We start from the raw sequence: 15,255 nt of genomic DNA on the forward strand, positions 1-15,255 counted from the left end.
ATGGGGACACGGAGCAGCCCGGACGAGGGGACCCCGCCGCCCGCGGTCCCCGAATGCGACGCAGAGGTCCGATCTCAAGGGGCCGCCCAGCCCCGGGAGCTCCCCGAGGACTCCCGCGAGCAGGAGGTGCCCGAGGCCCCAGCAGAGCTTCCGAGCGGCCAAGGGGCTGAGCAGCAGACGGAGGAAGAGGAAGAGGTGGGAGAAGGCAGCTGCACGGAGAGCAGCCGCGATGCGGTGAGGGACCCGGAGGGCGAGAGCCACGGGGGGACCCAGAGAGACAGACCCAAACGGGTGACAGAGAGACAGGTATAGAAAGACCAGATAGACAGAGACCCAGAGACAGGGAGACTGAGAGACAAAGACCCAAAAGAGTTAGAGACACTGAAAGACCAGAGACAGAGACTCAGAGAGATGGGGATAGAGACACAGGCAGAAACTCAGAAACAAAGATGCTCAGAGAAACAGAAAGAGAGACAGAGAAACCTTGAGAGATGGAGATACTCCAAGGGAGAAAGAGAAATAGCGATTCAGAGACGGAAGACAGATACTGGGTCAGGAAGATGAAGCCCAGATAAAAGGGGGAAAGACTCAAGGAGACCCGGGGGGAGAGAAAGAGATGCAGGACCTTCGAAGACGTGACGCCAAGAGAATGGGAACTGGATAAAGAAAAAGAAACACCATCCTTGTGTCGGCTCTGTGCCCCTGGGCACTGCGAGCCCCTGGGCCACCTCCCGAGGCCGAGCGGTCCCCGGACCTGCACCTTCCCCTCCTTGAATTAAAAGAACTTGGTGGTAGAGTTAAACGCCGACTCAGACCGCCTGAGGGGATGTTTGGGATGGAGAACAGACCTATTTAGTGACTGCAGGGGGCGAGTCCTCCCCAATTGACCACGCCCTCTTCAACCGCAGGTGAAGGCTTTGCCTTCCGTTCAGATCCCGGCCAAGCCACCCGCAGCCTCTCAGGCTGGGGAAGGGGTGCGAGGGGCGGCGCGGCGGCTTAGAGCCCAGCAGTTGGAGGCACTGACTCGCGTGGCTTTGTTGGAGCAGCGAGTGAGGGAGCTACAGCGTCAGAGGAAGGAACTGAGGATCCAGGTGAGGCTGCAGACCTCTTGGGAATTCTGCCCCCAACTCTTGGGGAACCCCGCAAGGCCAGACTCCCGGTCCTTTCCAACTGCGGGAGCCCAGCTCCATCCTCTCTCCGAATCCAGGAGTTCAGATTCACAGGTCCCTCGTTCAGACCCAGGTGTCCAAGCCCCCAGCCCCCTCCTACTCAGACCCAGGCCTCTGGGTCCCAGGCCTTGTATTCTCTCCGCAGATGGAGGTGGAGGTGACCCTGCTTCGGGGTGAACTGGCTGGGGAGCGAGTGGCCGTCTGGTGCGAGGAGGAGCAGCTCTGGGAGCTGCTGGGGCAGCAGGTGGACTCAGAAAAGGGCGTCCAAGAGCAGCGGGAACAGGTCTGTTTGCCCTGCTGGGTCTTCCTCCTCAGTTTTCTTCCTTGTTGGACAGACATTCCTTGTGGTGCTTCTGGGCCCTGGGCCCTGAGGTTATCCCCATTTCCCAAACGGGGATCCTTGGGCTGGGGGCAGGGCGCGGGGAGTGGGCCTATGCCTCTTCCTGTTTTGCTCCTCCCTCCTTGTCCATGACTTTGGGGCCTGACTCACTGGTTCATCTTCCTTTGCCCCATCTCTCTCTGCTCTTTAAATGTCATATTGTGAAAAACATCAAACCAACAAAAATAGAGGAGTCAGACAGGCTGCCAGGTGGCGTGCTCCCCAGCTTCAGCAGGGATTAATCCTCCATTCCTGTTTCCTATCCCCCAACTGGCTCCCCTGTCCCTAGTTTTGAAAGCCAATCCCAGACATCATATTGCCTGTAAATGCTTTAGTTCTTATCTTATAGATAAGAACTCCTTTTAAAAAAACATTATCCCCATATCATTGTCACACCTGAAGAATTAATAAGTTCTTAATACTGTCTCATTTCCAGTCAGTTTTCATGGGTCCGAGGTTGTCTCAAAAACAGCTAACAGTTGGCTGTTTGAATCCGGCCCCCCAGAGGCCAAGTATGTTGTAGTTGGTGAAATGCCTGTGTGTGTTGTTTCACGTCTAATGGTCCCTGTTTACTGTACTATTTGTTGGAGAAACCAGGTCTTCTGTTCCATGGTCAGTGTGTGACCTGTTGACTGCCGGGGGTGTCCTTTATCTCGTTTCTCTTCCTGGAAGCGGGTGGTTGGTTAGATGTAGAGGCTGGGTCAAATTCAGATGTGCTGGGTCAGGGGGACATTGTCTCTGGTCCTCCAGACCTCAGTGAGGTCAGTCTGATGCCTTAGTGATAGTCATTTACCTAAAGGCTTTAACATCCATTGGTGGTCATTGCTTGGACCAGTTGGCACTATAGGTTGGAAAATGGTAACTTTGTAATTCTATCTAACTCTCTCTTTGCCCTTATATATTGGAATTTCCTGGGGCTGGGTCCGGAGTCTTCATTTACTTCAAAGAGCCTATATTTCTCCCAGCCCTGATTTCTCTCTCAAAATGTAGACCTACGTGTCCCGCTTCCTAGGATACTGGTTCCTAGATGCTCCTTCCTCCCCCAGGACCTGGGATTCCAGACCCCAGCCCCTCCTCCCTCTAACCCAGGAGTCCAGGCCCCCAGCCCGTCCTCCCTCAGACTCAGGAGTCTGGCCCCTTCTCATTCACCTTATCCAAAGGTGACCTCAGCAACTCCCTTTTCCACACTGTCCCTGTATCACTGTCCCTTTGGCCACCAGGTCAGAGTCCTGAGCCTCGCTCTGCGTGCCTCCTTATCTCTCACCCAAAGCCTGTCAGTCACCATGTCCTGTTCTTTGTGCTCCCTGAACCTCTCTTTCTAATCTGTCTCCTTTATATCTGCACTGCTCAGACCTCACCTCACTCTTATTGCTTGGAGGACTCATGAAAGAGCTGGTCTCAACCCCTCAAGCCTATCTCCCAGAGGGATGATTCCACACCTAGATCCTTTCAGTCCTTCCATGGCTCCCCATTGCCCCAGGATGAGGGCTCCTCAGCCTGGTGGGCCAAACCGAATGTGAGCTGCACCTTGCCTGCCTTTCCACTGTCATGTCCCACCTGTGCCCCCCATCTCTTCCCTCTACCCCACCTTCTCCCTTCTTGACCAGAGTTTGTCCCTACACTTCCTGTACTTTTCAACTTCCACTCATTTGCTCCATGCTGTTCCCCTCTCCAAAATGCCCTTCCAGCCCCCTCTATCTCCACCACTCTAAATACTCCCTGTTTTTGTTTATTTTTTGTTTTTGTTTTTCCAGCCACGCCACACAGCATGTGGGATTTTAGTTCCCTGACTGGGGGTCGAACCCATGCCCCCTGCAATGAGGCATGGGGCCCTAACCACTGAACAGCCAGGGAATTCCCAAATACTCCCTGTTTTTTTGAGACTCACCTTAAAATCCTCACATCCAGGAAGCCTAGGATTACCCCAGTAGAAATTGCTCCCCACGTTCTGGGTTCCCACAGTCTCTGTGTTTCACTGCCCTGATTGTCCCAGACTGTAACTGACTGTGTCCCCTGCTGGAGCACAGGGCCCAGGTCAAACCCCCTTCTGGGTCCCCAGTATCAATCACCCAGCCTGGATATATTTTGCATTCATTCCCTCATTCATTTTTTTTTAACTTATTTAATTGAAATATAGTTGATTTACAATGTTGTGTTAATTTCTGCTGTACAGCAAAGTGATTCAGTTATACATATATATATATATATATATATATACATTCTTTATCATATTCTTTTCCATTATGGTTTATCACAGTATATTGAATATAGTTCTTTGCACTATATAGTAGGACCTTGTTGTTTATCGATTCTGTATATAATAGTTTGCATCTGCTAACTCCAACTCCCAATCTATCCCTCCCCCATCTCCAACCCTGGCAACCACAAGTCTGTGCTCTATGTCTGTGAGTCTGTTTCTGTTTCGTAGATTAGTTCATTTGTGTCATATTTTAGATTCCACATGTAAGTGATATCATATGGTATTTGTCTTTCTCTTTCTGACTTACTTCACTTAGTATGATAATCTCTAGTTCCATTCGTGTTTCTGCAAATGGTGTTATTTCATTTTTTTAATGGCTGAGTAATATTCCATTGTGTATATATACACCACATCTTCTTTATCCACTCATCTGTCCCCTCATTCATTTCTTAAACAGCTGTTTACTTGACACCTGCCCTGGGTGGGCCTGTGTAAGTGTGAACCAGTCAGACAGGGTCCCTGCCCTCATAGAGCCAACACCCCAGACAGGGAGGGATTTGAGATCTGGCTGGCCTGGCCCCCGCTGGCCTCTGTTTCCCTCCCTGTGCTCAGGCTGAGGCTAAGAGCCTGGTTGTTCATTCAGGAGCAGAGGCACCTGAGCCAGGAGCGGGATCGTGTGGAGGGTCTTCGCCAGAGACTCCGGGAGGCCCAGGGGCAGCTCGACTTGCAGCCGGAAGACCAGCGTGAGCGGCTTCTGCAGGGAGTGCAGGAGGTGAGGGTCCACTGGACCCACTCAGGGACCTGGTGTCCAGGCCACTCAGGACCCAGACATCCAGGCCCTCAGTCCTCTGCTTCCCCACCCACCTAGTAGCTCGGGCTCCAGCTCCCTAACCCCCAGGACTCTGGAATCTAGATCCTCAGCCGCTCCTCCCTCATTGCCCAGGATTCCTGGCCCCAGCCCACTACCCTCCTGGTTCCTAGGTCCAGGCCTCCAGCCTTTTTGTGTTTCCCCCACAGATGAAGGAACAGCTGGATGTGGCCCAGCATGCCTATGAGGACCTGGAATTCCAGCAACTGGAGCGGGAGAGCCAGTGGGAGGAGGATTGGGACAGTCCCAAGGCCCGGGCACTGGACCCCAAGGTCCAGGAACTCCAGGCCAGCGTGGTGCAGCACAGGGTGAGTCGGGCTGGGCTAGCCCTGCCTCCCTCGCCGTTGCCCTCTGTCTCCTCTGCTCCCTTCTTTGTCCTCGTGTCTTCCCTGTGTCACGTATTTCAAAATAGTAATGACAGTTGCTGACATTTATTGAGCACCTACCATGTGCTGGGCACGGTCCTAAATGTTTCACGAATATTGAGTCCTTGAATCCTTACAACAATCCTGGGAGACACGTCTTAATATTTTTTCCCATTTTATAAGTGAAGAAACTCAAGGTCAAGGTGCTCAAGTAATCTTTTCCAAGGTCACTTAGTTCATAAAGGACAGAGCCGGGATCTGAACTCACTACGTCTTCGCCACTAGGCTCCCTGCCTCTCAAGCCCTCATCCCAAATGATGCTCTCACTAGTTCTTTCTGGGGGCTTCACATTCAAGGGTCTGACAAGTCCCACCGGAAAAAGCAACATTTTGACTGTATTTAATACAAAGGTTCGCAGGGTTTGGGATTAGAAAGTTCTAATGTGGGTCTCCTTTCCCCGCCTCTATTTCTGGATCTTTTTCCTGTCACTGTCTCTTTTCCCATTTCTGTCTCACGGCTTCTGTCTGTTTCTGTTCTGTTTCTGTCTTGTCTCTGCACCTCTGTCTTTTGGGGTCTGTCTTGGTTCTTCTTTTCTGTATCTCTTCTGGTTTGTCTCTGTCTTTCCCTTTCTTTCTCTCTCTGTTCTTGGCAACGGTGACTTTCTCTGTGTCTCCGTCTTTCTCGGTCTCTGGATTCTGGATCCTCCATCCCTCCAACTCAACTTCAAGTCTCTCTGGACCCCCCAAAGGGGAGGAGGACACCACGGAGGTTAACTCTAAGTCCCCCACCCCCTCCCAGGCACCCAAATGCCAGGGTTTCTGTTATGGGGTGGAACAAACCCCAAGCTCTCAAGGAGGACCTGATTCTGTGGGAACCAGCCTGGGGACCCTGGGGCAGCTGAGTAACCAGTGCTCTGGGGGGTGCCCTGCAGCGCCGGATCCAGGTCTTGGAGGAGCAGCTCAAGTCACTGGGGGAGCAGATGGCAGCTGAGAGCCGGGGGCTGAGCCAGAAGAAGGAGGAGGCCCTTCAGGCCCTGACCCAGGTAAGTTCACCCCAGGCACCTGTCCTACTTTCCTCACTTCCCCCTAGGGCATCCCATTGCCTCCCTGCACCCCAGATGTCTCCTGGCATCAGGGAGAGCTGCTGGGATGGCCCTTTCCGACCCTGAGGTGTGGCAGCCGTTGATGTCTTGCTGTCCCCTAGGAACGGAGCAGACTGTTCAAGCTTAATTGCCTTCAGGGAACCCCTGGCGGGGACTTCTCTGAGTCCAACCAGGCCCTCACCAAGGTATGGGGATTTCATGCGCCTGTCAGCCCCTCCTTCCTCAGACCCAGGAGTCTGGGGCCCCTGCCCCCTTCTCCCTTGGGATCCACGATTCTCAACCCCTAGTCCCTTTTCCCCCTGGGATGCAGGAGGTCCAGCCTCCAGGTTCCTCAGGGAACCAGTCATCTCTGCCCATAGTCCTCCCTCACCGAGACCACGTTTCAGCTCTCTTGGGACCTTGAACCTTTGTTTTTCCATCCAAGAAATGGGCTGGCTCTGGAAGCATGGACCAGAGCATCCTTCCAGCGGCCAGCCACCCCACCTGTTCTCCTGCAGCTCCTGTTCACCCAGAAGACAGATCGCCAGCTGCTGGTTCTCCAGGACCCCACTGCTCACGCTGCCGCCGCCACCTCTTCCTGCCTCTTCTCCGTTCACAGCTCCCTCCAGGTGCCCCCCCAATGCCTCTTCACCCTGGGTCTCACTGGTAACTGTGGCTTTCACTGCGGTGGGCCTGGGGGAGAGGGAAGGCTGATCAAGTGGTATTAATGTTTATCAGCCTCCAGCTTTATTATTCGTTTTCTTTCTTCTGCCTAACACCCCACCCCTCCCCTGGAGAAATGGGACTGTGCCTACCCAGGTGTAAATTTTAAAAGCCACCCAACCAGGCATATTGCTAAGAAGGCCTCCTCTCTCCACCCCACTGGCCCCTGGCTCCCTCCCCAAAAGCAGGGCAGCTACTTGTTTCTTGAATATCCTTTCTTCCAGATCTTCTTAAAGCCGGGGACCCCAGCTTATTAATGGGTTAAAACATTTATTGAGTATGTTGCTACCAACTGTTTTTTTTTAAAATATTTATTTATTTATTTATTTTGGCTGCGCCGGGTCTTAGTTGCGGCCCGCGGGATCTTTGTTGCAGAATGTGGTATCTTTTTTAGTTGTGGCATGCGGACTGTTAGTTGCGGCATGCGGGATCTAGTTCCCCGACCAGGGATGAAACCCAGGGATGGAACCTGGGCCCCCAGCATTGGGAGTGTGGAGTGTCACCCACTGGACCACCAAGGAAGTCCGGCTACCAACTTTTAAAATGAAATAGAGTAGACAGTGGCAGAGTGCTATGTGTGAGGTAGGGGTGAATAGTCAATGAAAAGAGTTTTGTTTCAGTCGTGTGGATAGGGGGCCAGCACTTAGAAATTGGGAGCTCTTGTTCTATCATGTAAATGTTTTTCTCAGAAACATGTCTATTAGCTACTAGTTGGCTTTTATTTTCTAGCTTAAGACTCTGTCGTGGAGATTGTTTTCCACTGATACATTTAGAGCTGCCGCTTCCTTTTCAATGGCTCTGTAATAATGATATAAACAATAACAGCCGTAATGACAGTTAACATTTGTGGAGTCTTCATAGCGTGCCAGGCACTGTTTTAAATGCCTCATGTGGACTCACTCATTTAGTCTTTGCAACAACTCTATAAGTTGGGTTCTTCTTTCCATTTTATAGATGAAGAAACTGAGGCAGAAAGGGGAAGTTTCTTAACCAGCTAGTATGCGGCAGAGCTGGGATTTGAACCCAGGCACTCTGTTTTCAGAGCCTATGCTCTGAACCACTCTGAGCTTCTGTGTGGCACACAGTTCTACGTGGAGGCACTGAGCCAGCCCTCCCTCTGAGGATAGTGATTGGAGTTTTTCTGCAGTATAAGCAATGCTGTTATGAAGATCCATGTATGTGTGTCTTTGTACCCACAATAATAATAACAAATTAATATCAATTATTATCTAATTAATTATATTGTCTGTTATAATATTTAATTGTTTATGTTGTCTAATATAATATGCATTATCTTATTAATTAATATGAACAATATTCATATTAATATTAATTTTAAGCACTTAACGTAGGCCAGGATCTGCTCAAAGCCATCTTAATGCCTTCGAGCCGCATGAAGTTGCTATTATTTGGAGGTGAGAAACAGTCAAATACTGACAGTTTGAAGTGCGTCAACCTAATATATATTATATTATTGTATACTAATATTATATAATTATTGTTTCATGGATGTGCAATTCAATAATATACCTTACACATTCATGAAATTTTATGTATATATAATTTTATTTTTTGCTCAGAAGAACCTGCAGAAATAGGCCCTATTATTATCTGGGTAAAGGGTTACCAGAGCTTTTGTAACTTTCTAGCTGGAAGCTTGATAAAGGTGGATTGTCAGCTGTGTTGCCGGGCAACGTGACTTAGGGTAAATATGACCCTTATAAGTAAATTGCATATCTATAAATACTTGGTGGGAAGCTGGGTCCATTCCTATAGAGGTGTTACCTGAGTCATTGGCTCCTGTGTACATGGAACTTCTAAGGCCAGGTGGACCCTATACCCACTGGCGTGGATCCCATACCCACCTTGCACCTGGGTGTCACCTGGGGGTCAGACACTGACCCCCTGGACGCTGGTGGCTGTGCTGGGCACTCTTTTGTGTGTTTTGCATGAGGTCACTCATTGAATCCTTGCATCAGCCATGGCAGGGCAGCGGAACGTTGCTCACTTTACAGAGGGGGAATCTCCCTGAGAAGAGCCGTGACTTACCAAAGTCACACACCCAGCTAAGCAGCAGAGCTAGGTTTGAAGCCAGGCTGCCTGTTTCCACAGCCTGTGCCTTTCAGGAGATGAGGATTTCTCAGGGATCCTTCAGAACCTAAATGGGTGACTGGTTAGCACCAGCTCAGAGGGAGGGACCGGGGACCTCGGGATACACGAGGAGCCCAGGGAGTGTTTATTTACTCAGCCAGATAAACCGTAAACAAGTGGATAAATGAATGCAGGGATTAACAAATGACTCCTCCTTGCCCCTTCCTCTCTCTCCCTCCAAGTCCTATTAAATCCTTCTCAAATTCTATACCTTCTTGCCAGGATCATGTGATGACTAAGAGTACCTTGGGTTCCAGTACCTGTTCTGCCACTTCCTAGCTGGCTGACCTTAGATACAGCTCTGTGCCTCAATTTACTTAGCTGCAAAATGGGAATAATAACGGCATTCATTGGTTAATGCATTAAAACTCTTAGTGTGATTGATGCCTGGCACATAACAGGTGCTCAGTAATGTGGGCACCTGTTACTGTGATTAGAGTTATATTGATTGGTATTATTGTAATTTTATCATTCTTATTCCGCCCACTCCCACCCTATACCAGCCTCCTCACTGGTTTTCTCTATTTTAGTTTTTGTCTCCCAATAATCTATTCCCCAAACAACAGCCAGAGTGATCTTCATCCCTCCTACTTCAGCTCTTCCCACCAAAAGCCTTCCATGATTCCCCCAGTCTCCTCACCATGGCCCACAAGTCCCTGTGTGGTCTGACCCCTGCCTACCTCTCACCATCCCCCTCCCCGTACTGACTGCTCAGCTGTAGGAGCACTGACCCACCAGCACTCCATACTTGTTCCTGCCTCAGGGCCTTTGCACTTGCTGATCCTGCCATCTGGAACACCCTTCCCCTCAGTCTCCCCTGGCCAACTTTTTTTTTTTTGGCCCTGCCACAGGACTTGTGAGATCTTAGTTCTCTGACTAGGGATCGAACCCAGGCCCTTGGCAATGAAAGCCCGGAGTCCTAACCGCTAGACTCTCAGGGAATTTCCCCTGACCAGCTCTTATCTTTTGGGCCTTAGGTTCAGTGTTCAGAAGGCTGTTCCTGGTCCTCCAGTTGGAAGGTGATCCTTTTTTATATCACCCTTTTATAACACACTCTTCACTCACAGCGATTTCTGATGATACACTTATTTGTACGATGGCTCATTCAGTTCCTACAATGTCAGCGCCATGGAGACAAGGCTTGGGTCTCTCTTACCCACCTTTTCCCTCAGTACCAACAATCTAAGGTCTCTCAGCTGAGGAGTGCTGGGAATATCAGTTGAAGGAAGGAAAGAGTAAAGAGCCACAGGAACTTGGGACTCGGTTTCCTCTTTGTGAAGCAGAGCAAAACTTTCCCGACTCCCAGGGCTTTTATAAGCTTAAATGGGTCTGCCGAGGGCCAAGTACACTGTTAGGCACTTGATAAATGTTGGTCACTATTCTAAAAAACGTTTTAAAATATTATGAATCTAGAAAATCACATCCAGGGGGTCCCTGGCGGTCCAGTGGTTAGGACTCCGAGCTTCTAATGGAGGGGAACTGAGATCCCACATGCCGGGTGGTGCAGCCAAAAAAAAGAAAAAGAAAAAAGAAAGAGGGACTTGCCGTCATTAATTATTTGGTTACCCAGGGATATGGTTTTTGTTAGAAATATAGGGAAAATGCTTGATGGTTTCACTTCATTCTCCTGTCTTCAGAATAGAGTTGGTTCTCCTGCATCCTCCAAGGTGACCAATTCAATTTTTATTTTCGTATTATTATCAACTTGTGGATTACATATATTTGAGCAGTGAGTATCCCTACTGGTGTTCAAATTATGCAACTTATTTATTTTTATTGTCCAGGCAGAGTTTTTGCTGTTTTTTTTCTTTAAGAAATGATTTCAGTTTTCTGTCGTTATTACTCTCAAATAATTTTGTTTTCATTTTTTGGTAGTTTTTTTTATTTTGAAATGATTTAAGACTTACAGAAATTGCAGGAATACTAGAATTCCTGCATACCTGTCACCCAGATTCTGTGATTAACATTTTACCACATTTGACATTTGCTTTCTTATTCTCTCTCTGTACACACCCACCCACATACACACACACAGTTTATTCTTCTTTTCTGAAGCATGATTCCCCTTTACCCCTGAATACTTCTATTCTTATTACCTAAGGTCAAGGCCATTCTCGTACATAACAACAGTACAGCGATCACATTCCGAAGCTACCATTGAGACAATATTATTCAAGTCCACAGATGTGATTCATATTTTTGCCAGTTGTCCCACAAATGTTTTTTTTTTAAGCAAAAAACAAAAAAAGAAAAAAAAAATTTTTCTGATCTAGGAACACAGGTTGCATTTGGTTATCATGTTTATTATTATTATTATTTAAACTAATATTCCTTTTGTTCCAAGTTTAAAGTTCATGGGAGGATATTCAGAGAAAAGACCTTTCCCACCATTGTTTTCATCCACACAGTTCACCTCCCAGGAGTGGCCAGGGTTACTAGTGTCTCCCGTCTTCCCAGAGGTCCTCTGTATTTAAACAGTCACGTATATACGTTCCCCCTCTTTTTGTTTTTGTTTTTGTTTTTGCGGTACGCGGGCCTCTCACTGTTGTGGCCTCTCCCGTTGCGGAGCACAGGCTCCAGACGCGCAGGCTCAGCGGCCATGGCTCATGGGCCCAGCCACTCCGCGGCTTGTGGCATCTTCCCGGACCGGGGCACGAACCCGTGTCCCCTGCATCGGCAGGCGGACTCTCAAACACCACGCCACCAGGGAAGCCCTGTTACTCTGTCTGATAAAAACAGCATCCTCCTCCTTTTTATATGCTTTGGAGTCTTCCTCCATGCAGATGATCCCTAGTTTATCCCTGCCTCCTTTTGATGGGCACTTAGGTGGTCTCCGGGCATCTTTGGGGATTAACCTTGAAATCAGGTCATTTTGCACATGTCTGAGTGTCTCCACAGATATAGTCCTAGAAGTGGAATTGGGGCTCAAAGGTACCTATGCATTTGTCATTTTGATTTTCTTTTCTGTTTTTGTTTGTTTTTCTTTTCCTATTCTTTTTTTTTTTTTCATTGACTTTAAAAAAGGAGCCAAACTGGCCTCCATAGCGGTTGTTCCAATAAAACGGCCCCCAGCATTGTGGAGCGCACCTGGGTTTCGCACACTCCCACCAACACCGCGGGCTTTTGGGTTTTTTTTTAACAGTTTTATCAAGATATATAGTTCACCTATGCTACAATTCACCCGTTTAAAGCGTACAATTCAGGGGGTTTTAGTATAGTCACCGAGTTGTGCAACCATCACCACAATCAATTTTAGAACATATTCATTATCCCTAAAGAAACCTCATACCCTTTAGCCATCACCCCTCAATTCCCCTCTCCTCCCAGGCCCTGGAAACCGCTAACCCACTTCCTGTCTCCCTGGATCTGCCCATTCTGGATGTTACACTGTGTGGTCCTTTGTGACTGGCTGCTTTCACTCAGCATCACGTTTACAGTGGCTTTTTGATCTGTGCCAGTGAGATGGTGGTTTTACTTGGCGGTTCTCCAACTTCATGGTGGAGCCTGAGCATCTTTTCCTGTGTGCGTGGGCGTTGTGTGTTTTCAGGGCTCCATTGGCCTCCAGAGGACTGGAAGCCTGCCCCGGAAGAGGGGCGAGAGAGTGAGCCAGAGGGGATCCCCCCGGCCTCTGTCCTTCTATTGTACTGGTGAGTACGTACCCCTCCCCTGCGTAGGCTCTTCCCCCATTAACCACCCTCCTGCAGCACAGGATGGAGGAACCTGGCTGCCTCTGTTGGGGGAGAGGTGGAGGGGCTTAGACACGGGAGCATCCCAGCCCCCCAGCCCTTCTCCCTGCAGGAGCCCTGGAGGCCTCGGCCCTCCCGCCCTCAGCCAGAGACTCCGGAAGACACCCCCTCTATCAGCTGCTGAACTGTGGCCCCAGAAATAGGTGAGACATCAGGGAGAAGGTGGGGAGATGGGGGGAAGAAGTCGGGCTGCTGTAACCTGCGCGTCTCTGTTCTCTGCTCCCAGTTGTGGCGCCCTCCACCCGGACATCGCCCGTATGGAACGCCTCCTGCAGCAGGCTGTGGCAGAGAGGGAGCGGCTGCTCCAGGCCAGGGTGAGACGGCAGCCCCTCCCTCCTCCCTCAGCCCCAGGATCCAGACCCCCGGCCCCTCCCCCCCTCAGCCCCAGGATACAGGCCCCCGGCCCCTCCCCCCTCAGACCCAGGATCCAGACCCCCGGCCCCTCCTCCCTCAGACCCAGGATCCAGACCCCTGACCCCTCCTGCCTCAGGACCCAGGAACCCAGTACGTTTTTCCCACTTATTATTGGTTAGCATTCTCTTTGATGTTTTCTTTCTGTACTCACAGGAAGGGACAAGAAGGAGCACGGAAGGTGCCTCAGACCCCCCTGTACCTGCCATCATGGTCAGTCCCGCCCCTAACCCTCCCCAACCACTACTCCCCTGGTCTGTCTTGCCACCCTGGCCTCTGCCCTGTCTTATCTCATCCTGTCAGTCTCCTCCAACGGCACAGGAAAGTATCCTGGGCTTGGCAAGTGGAAGGGCAACTCGAAAGGCCTAGTTCCTGTTCCCATCGGGGTCGTCTGTATTCATGGCGTGTCCTCGGGTGACATGCTCCATTCTCTGTGCCTGGGTTCCGTCTTCTGTAAGTGGGTGCCGGTGTCAGAGTCAGCAGTTGCTGCAGAATGAGGGTAACCACGTGCTGGGGCTTTTAAATATTATTTGAATTTTTTATTTATTTGATTCTTTTAAAAAACTTCTGATTATAGAAATATTCAAGCATATTCAAAGGTAATAAACCTCCATGTACCCACCCACCATGCAGCTCTAGTGATCATCAATATTGAATCTTGTTTTACTTACCAACTTTGTTGTACTGAATCCTCACCTAATTCCCACTCTGCAGTGGAATATTTTAAAGCAAATTCCAGACATTTCATTCATATCTCACTATGTATCTCCAATAGATAAGGTTTTTTTAACATAACAAAAATTTCACTGTCATAGTTTATGAGATTATTAATAATTTTGCAACTTTCTGATACATGATCCGTATTCACCATTTCCCTAATTGTCTCCAAAATGTCTTTTTATAGTTGGTTATTTGAATCTGGATCCAAACAAAGCACGCACACTGCATTTAGTTAAAATGTCTTTTAAAACCCTGAGATAGAGTCCTCCCTCCCTGCTTTAAAAAATGCCATTAATTTGTGGGAAAAGTCACTTATCCTGTAGAATTTCTCACACTCTAGATTTAGCTGACAGCTCCTTATTAAAATTTTATTAATTTCTACCTACACTAAGAACATGAATACTTTTTGTTATAACAAACACTTCAGAATTGGGGAAAGTGAAGTTCCCCTCAGCTTACCTCCGGAAGTGCAGGTGTTTTCTATCGCGGAGAAGCGTTCAAATCTTTTTTTTTTAATACTTTCCTACATACACCGATCAAACCATATTTGGTGAATTTATTTTCCTTGTAATCGAGCACATCATTCCCAACCTGCTTTTGGTTCTCTCAGCCATTTGGCATTTTCTTATTCATTTCAACCCAGTATTTACAGAGGGCCTACTGCGTGGTAGGCCCTGGGTTATATAGCAGTGACCAAAGTGACAATCCCTGCCCTTGGAGAAGCTGGCGTTTAGCAGGGGAGAGAGACAAAAAGCAGCGTCAATAAGTAAAATAAGTAGCACGTCAGGTGCTGATAAGAGTTCGGGAATAAAATAAATTGGGAAGGGCAGTGGGGCCTTCTGGTTTCAGGCATAAGCTCTACCTCATTAAAACTGAAGCACTCCTGCTGTGTAGCATCATCATTTATTAAACGGTTCCCTGTTGACTGCACTGTCCCCCCCACCCCACCCCCTTACAGCTCAAGCTGCCTTCTTGTGCCCGTGAGCAAGTGTGTCTCCGGGATTCGCACCTGGAAGTGGAATCACCAGCAGCCAGCTCATCCATGAAACAGCCCCATGTGGAGGGTGCTGTGATAACCGCCGAGTTTCAGTGTAGTTTCAGGGAAACTGAGGCTCCGAGAGGGGCAGGCATTCCATGGAGGTGACACGGGTGGGCAGTGGGGGAGCTGACAGTCCCAAGCCCAACCCTGCTGTCCTGGATTGGGGCCCGGCTCTACCACATCCTACCTGGGTGACCTTGGTGAGTCACTTCCTCTCTAGAAGCCTCAGTTTCCTCGTCTGTCAAATGGGGGCAATAATGGGTTGTTTTGGAGAGGCAACAAGGTGATCACTTGGCACAGTGCCGGCCACAGAGTGGGACCTTCCATACGTGGTGATCAGTAGTAGTGTTACCATGTGGATTTGGTGAGATGACCCAGTGGGTGCCCTTTTTTTTTTTTTTGG

General features: G+C 49.1%; 1 protein-coding gene across 1 annotated transcript in view; it reads left to right on the forward strand.

The window, feature by feature from the left end:
* Window positions 1-15,255, forward strand: part of PHLDB3 (pleckstrin homology like domain family B member 3) — a 19,115-nt gene continuing 3,860 nt past the window's right edge. Inside the window, exons 1-12 of the mRNA XM_007458579.1 lie at window positions 1-234; window positions 909-1,091; window positions 1,315-1,452; window positions 4,392-4,520; window positions 4,766-4,928; window positions 5,884-6,023; window positions 6,185-6,268; window positions 6,581-6,691; window positions 12,484-12,583; window positions 12,735-12,825; window positions 12,909-12,996; window positions 13,250-13,306. Of these exons, the coding sequence (XP_007458641.1) occupies window positions 1-234; window positions 909-1,091; window positions 1,315-1,452; window positions 4,392-4,520; window positions 4,766-4,928; window positions 5,884-6,023; window positions 6,185-6,268; window positions 6,581-6,691; window positions 12,484-12,583; window positions 12,735-12,825; window positions 12,909-12,996; window positions 13,250-13,306 (1,518 nt within the window). The remainder of the gene's footprint in view (window positions 235-908; window positions 1,092-1,314; window positions 1,453-4,391; window positions 4,521-4,765; window positions 4,929-5,883; window positions 6,024-6,184; window positions 6,269-6,580; window positions 6,692-12,483; window positions 12,584-12,734; window positions 12,826-12,908; window positions 12,997-13,249; window positions 13,307-15,255) is intronic.

Source organism: Lipotes vexillifer, unplaced genomic scaffold (assembly GCF_000442215.2).
Source record: "Lipotes vexillifer unplaced genomic scaffold, Lipotes_vexillifer_v1.1 scaffold371, whole genome shotgun sequence".
Lineage (NCBI taxonomy): Eukaryota > Metazoa > Chordata > Mammalia > Artiodactyla > Lipotidae > Lipotes > Lipotes vexillifer.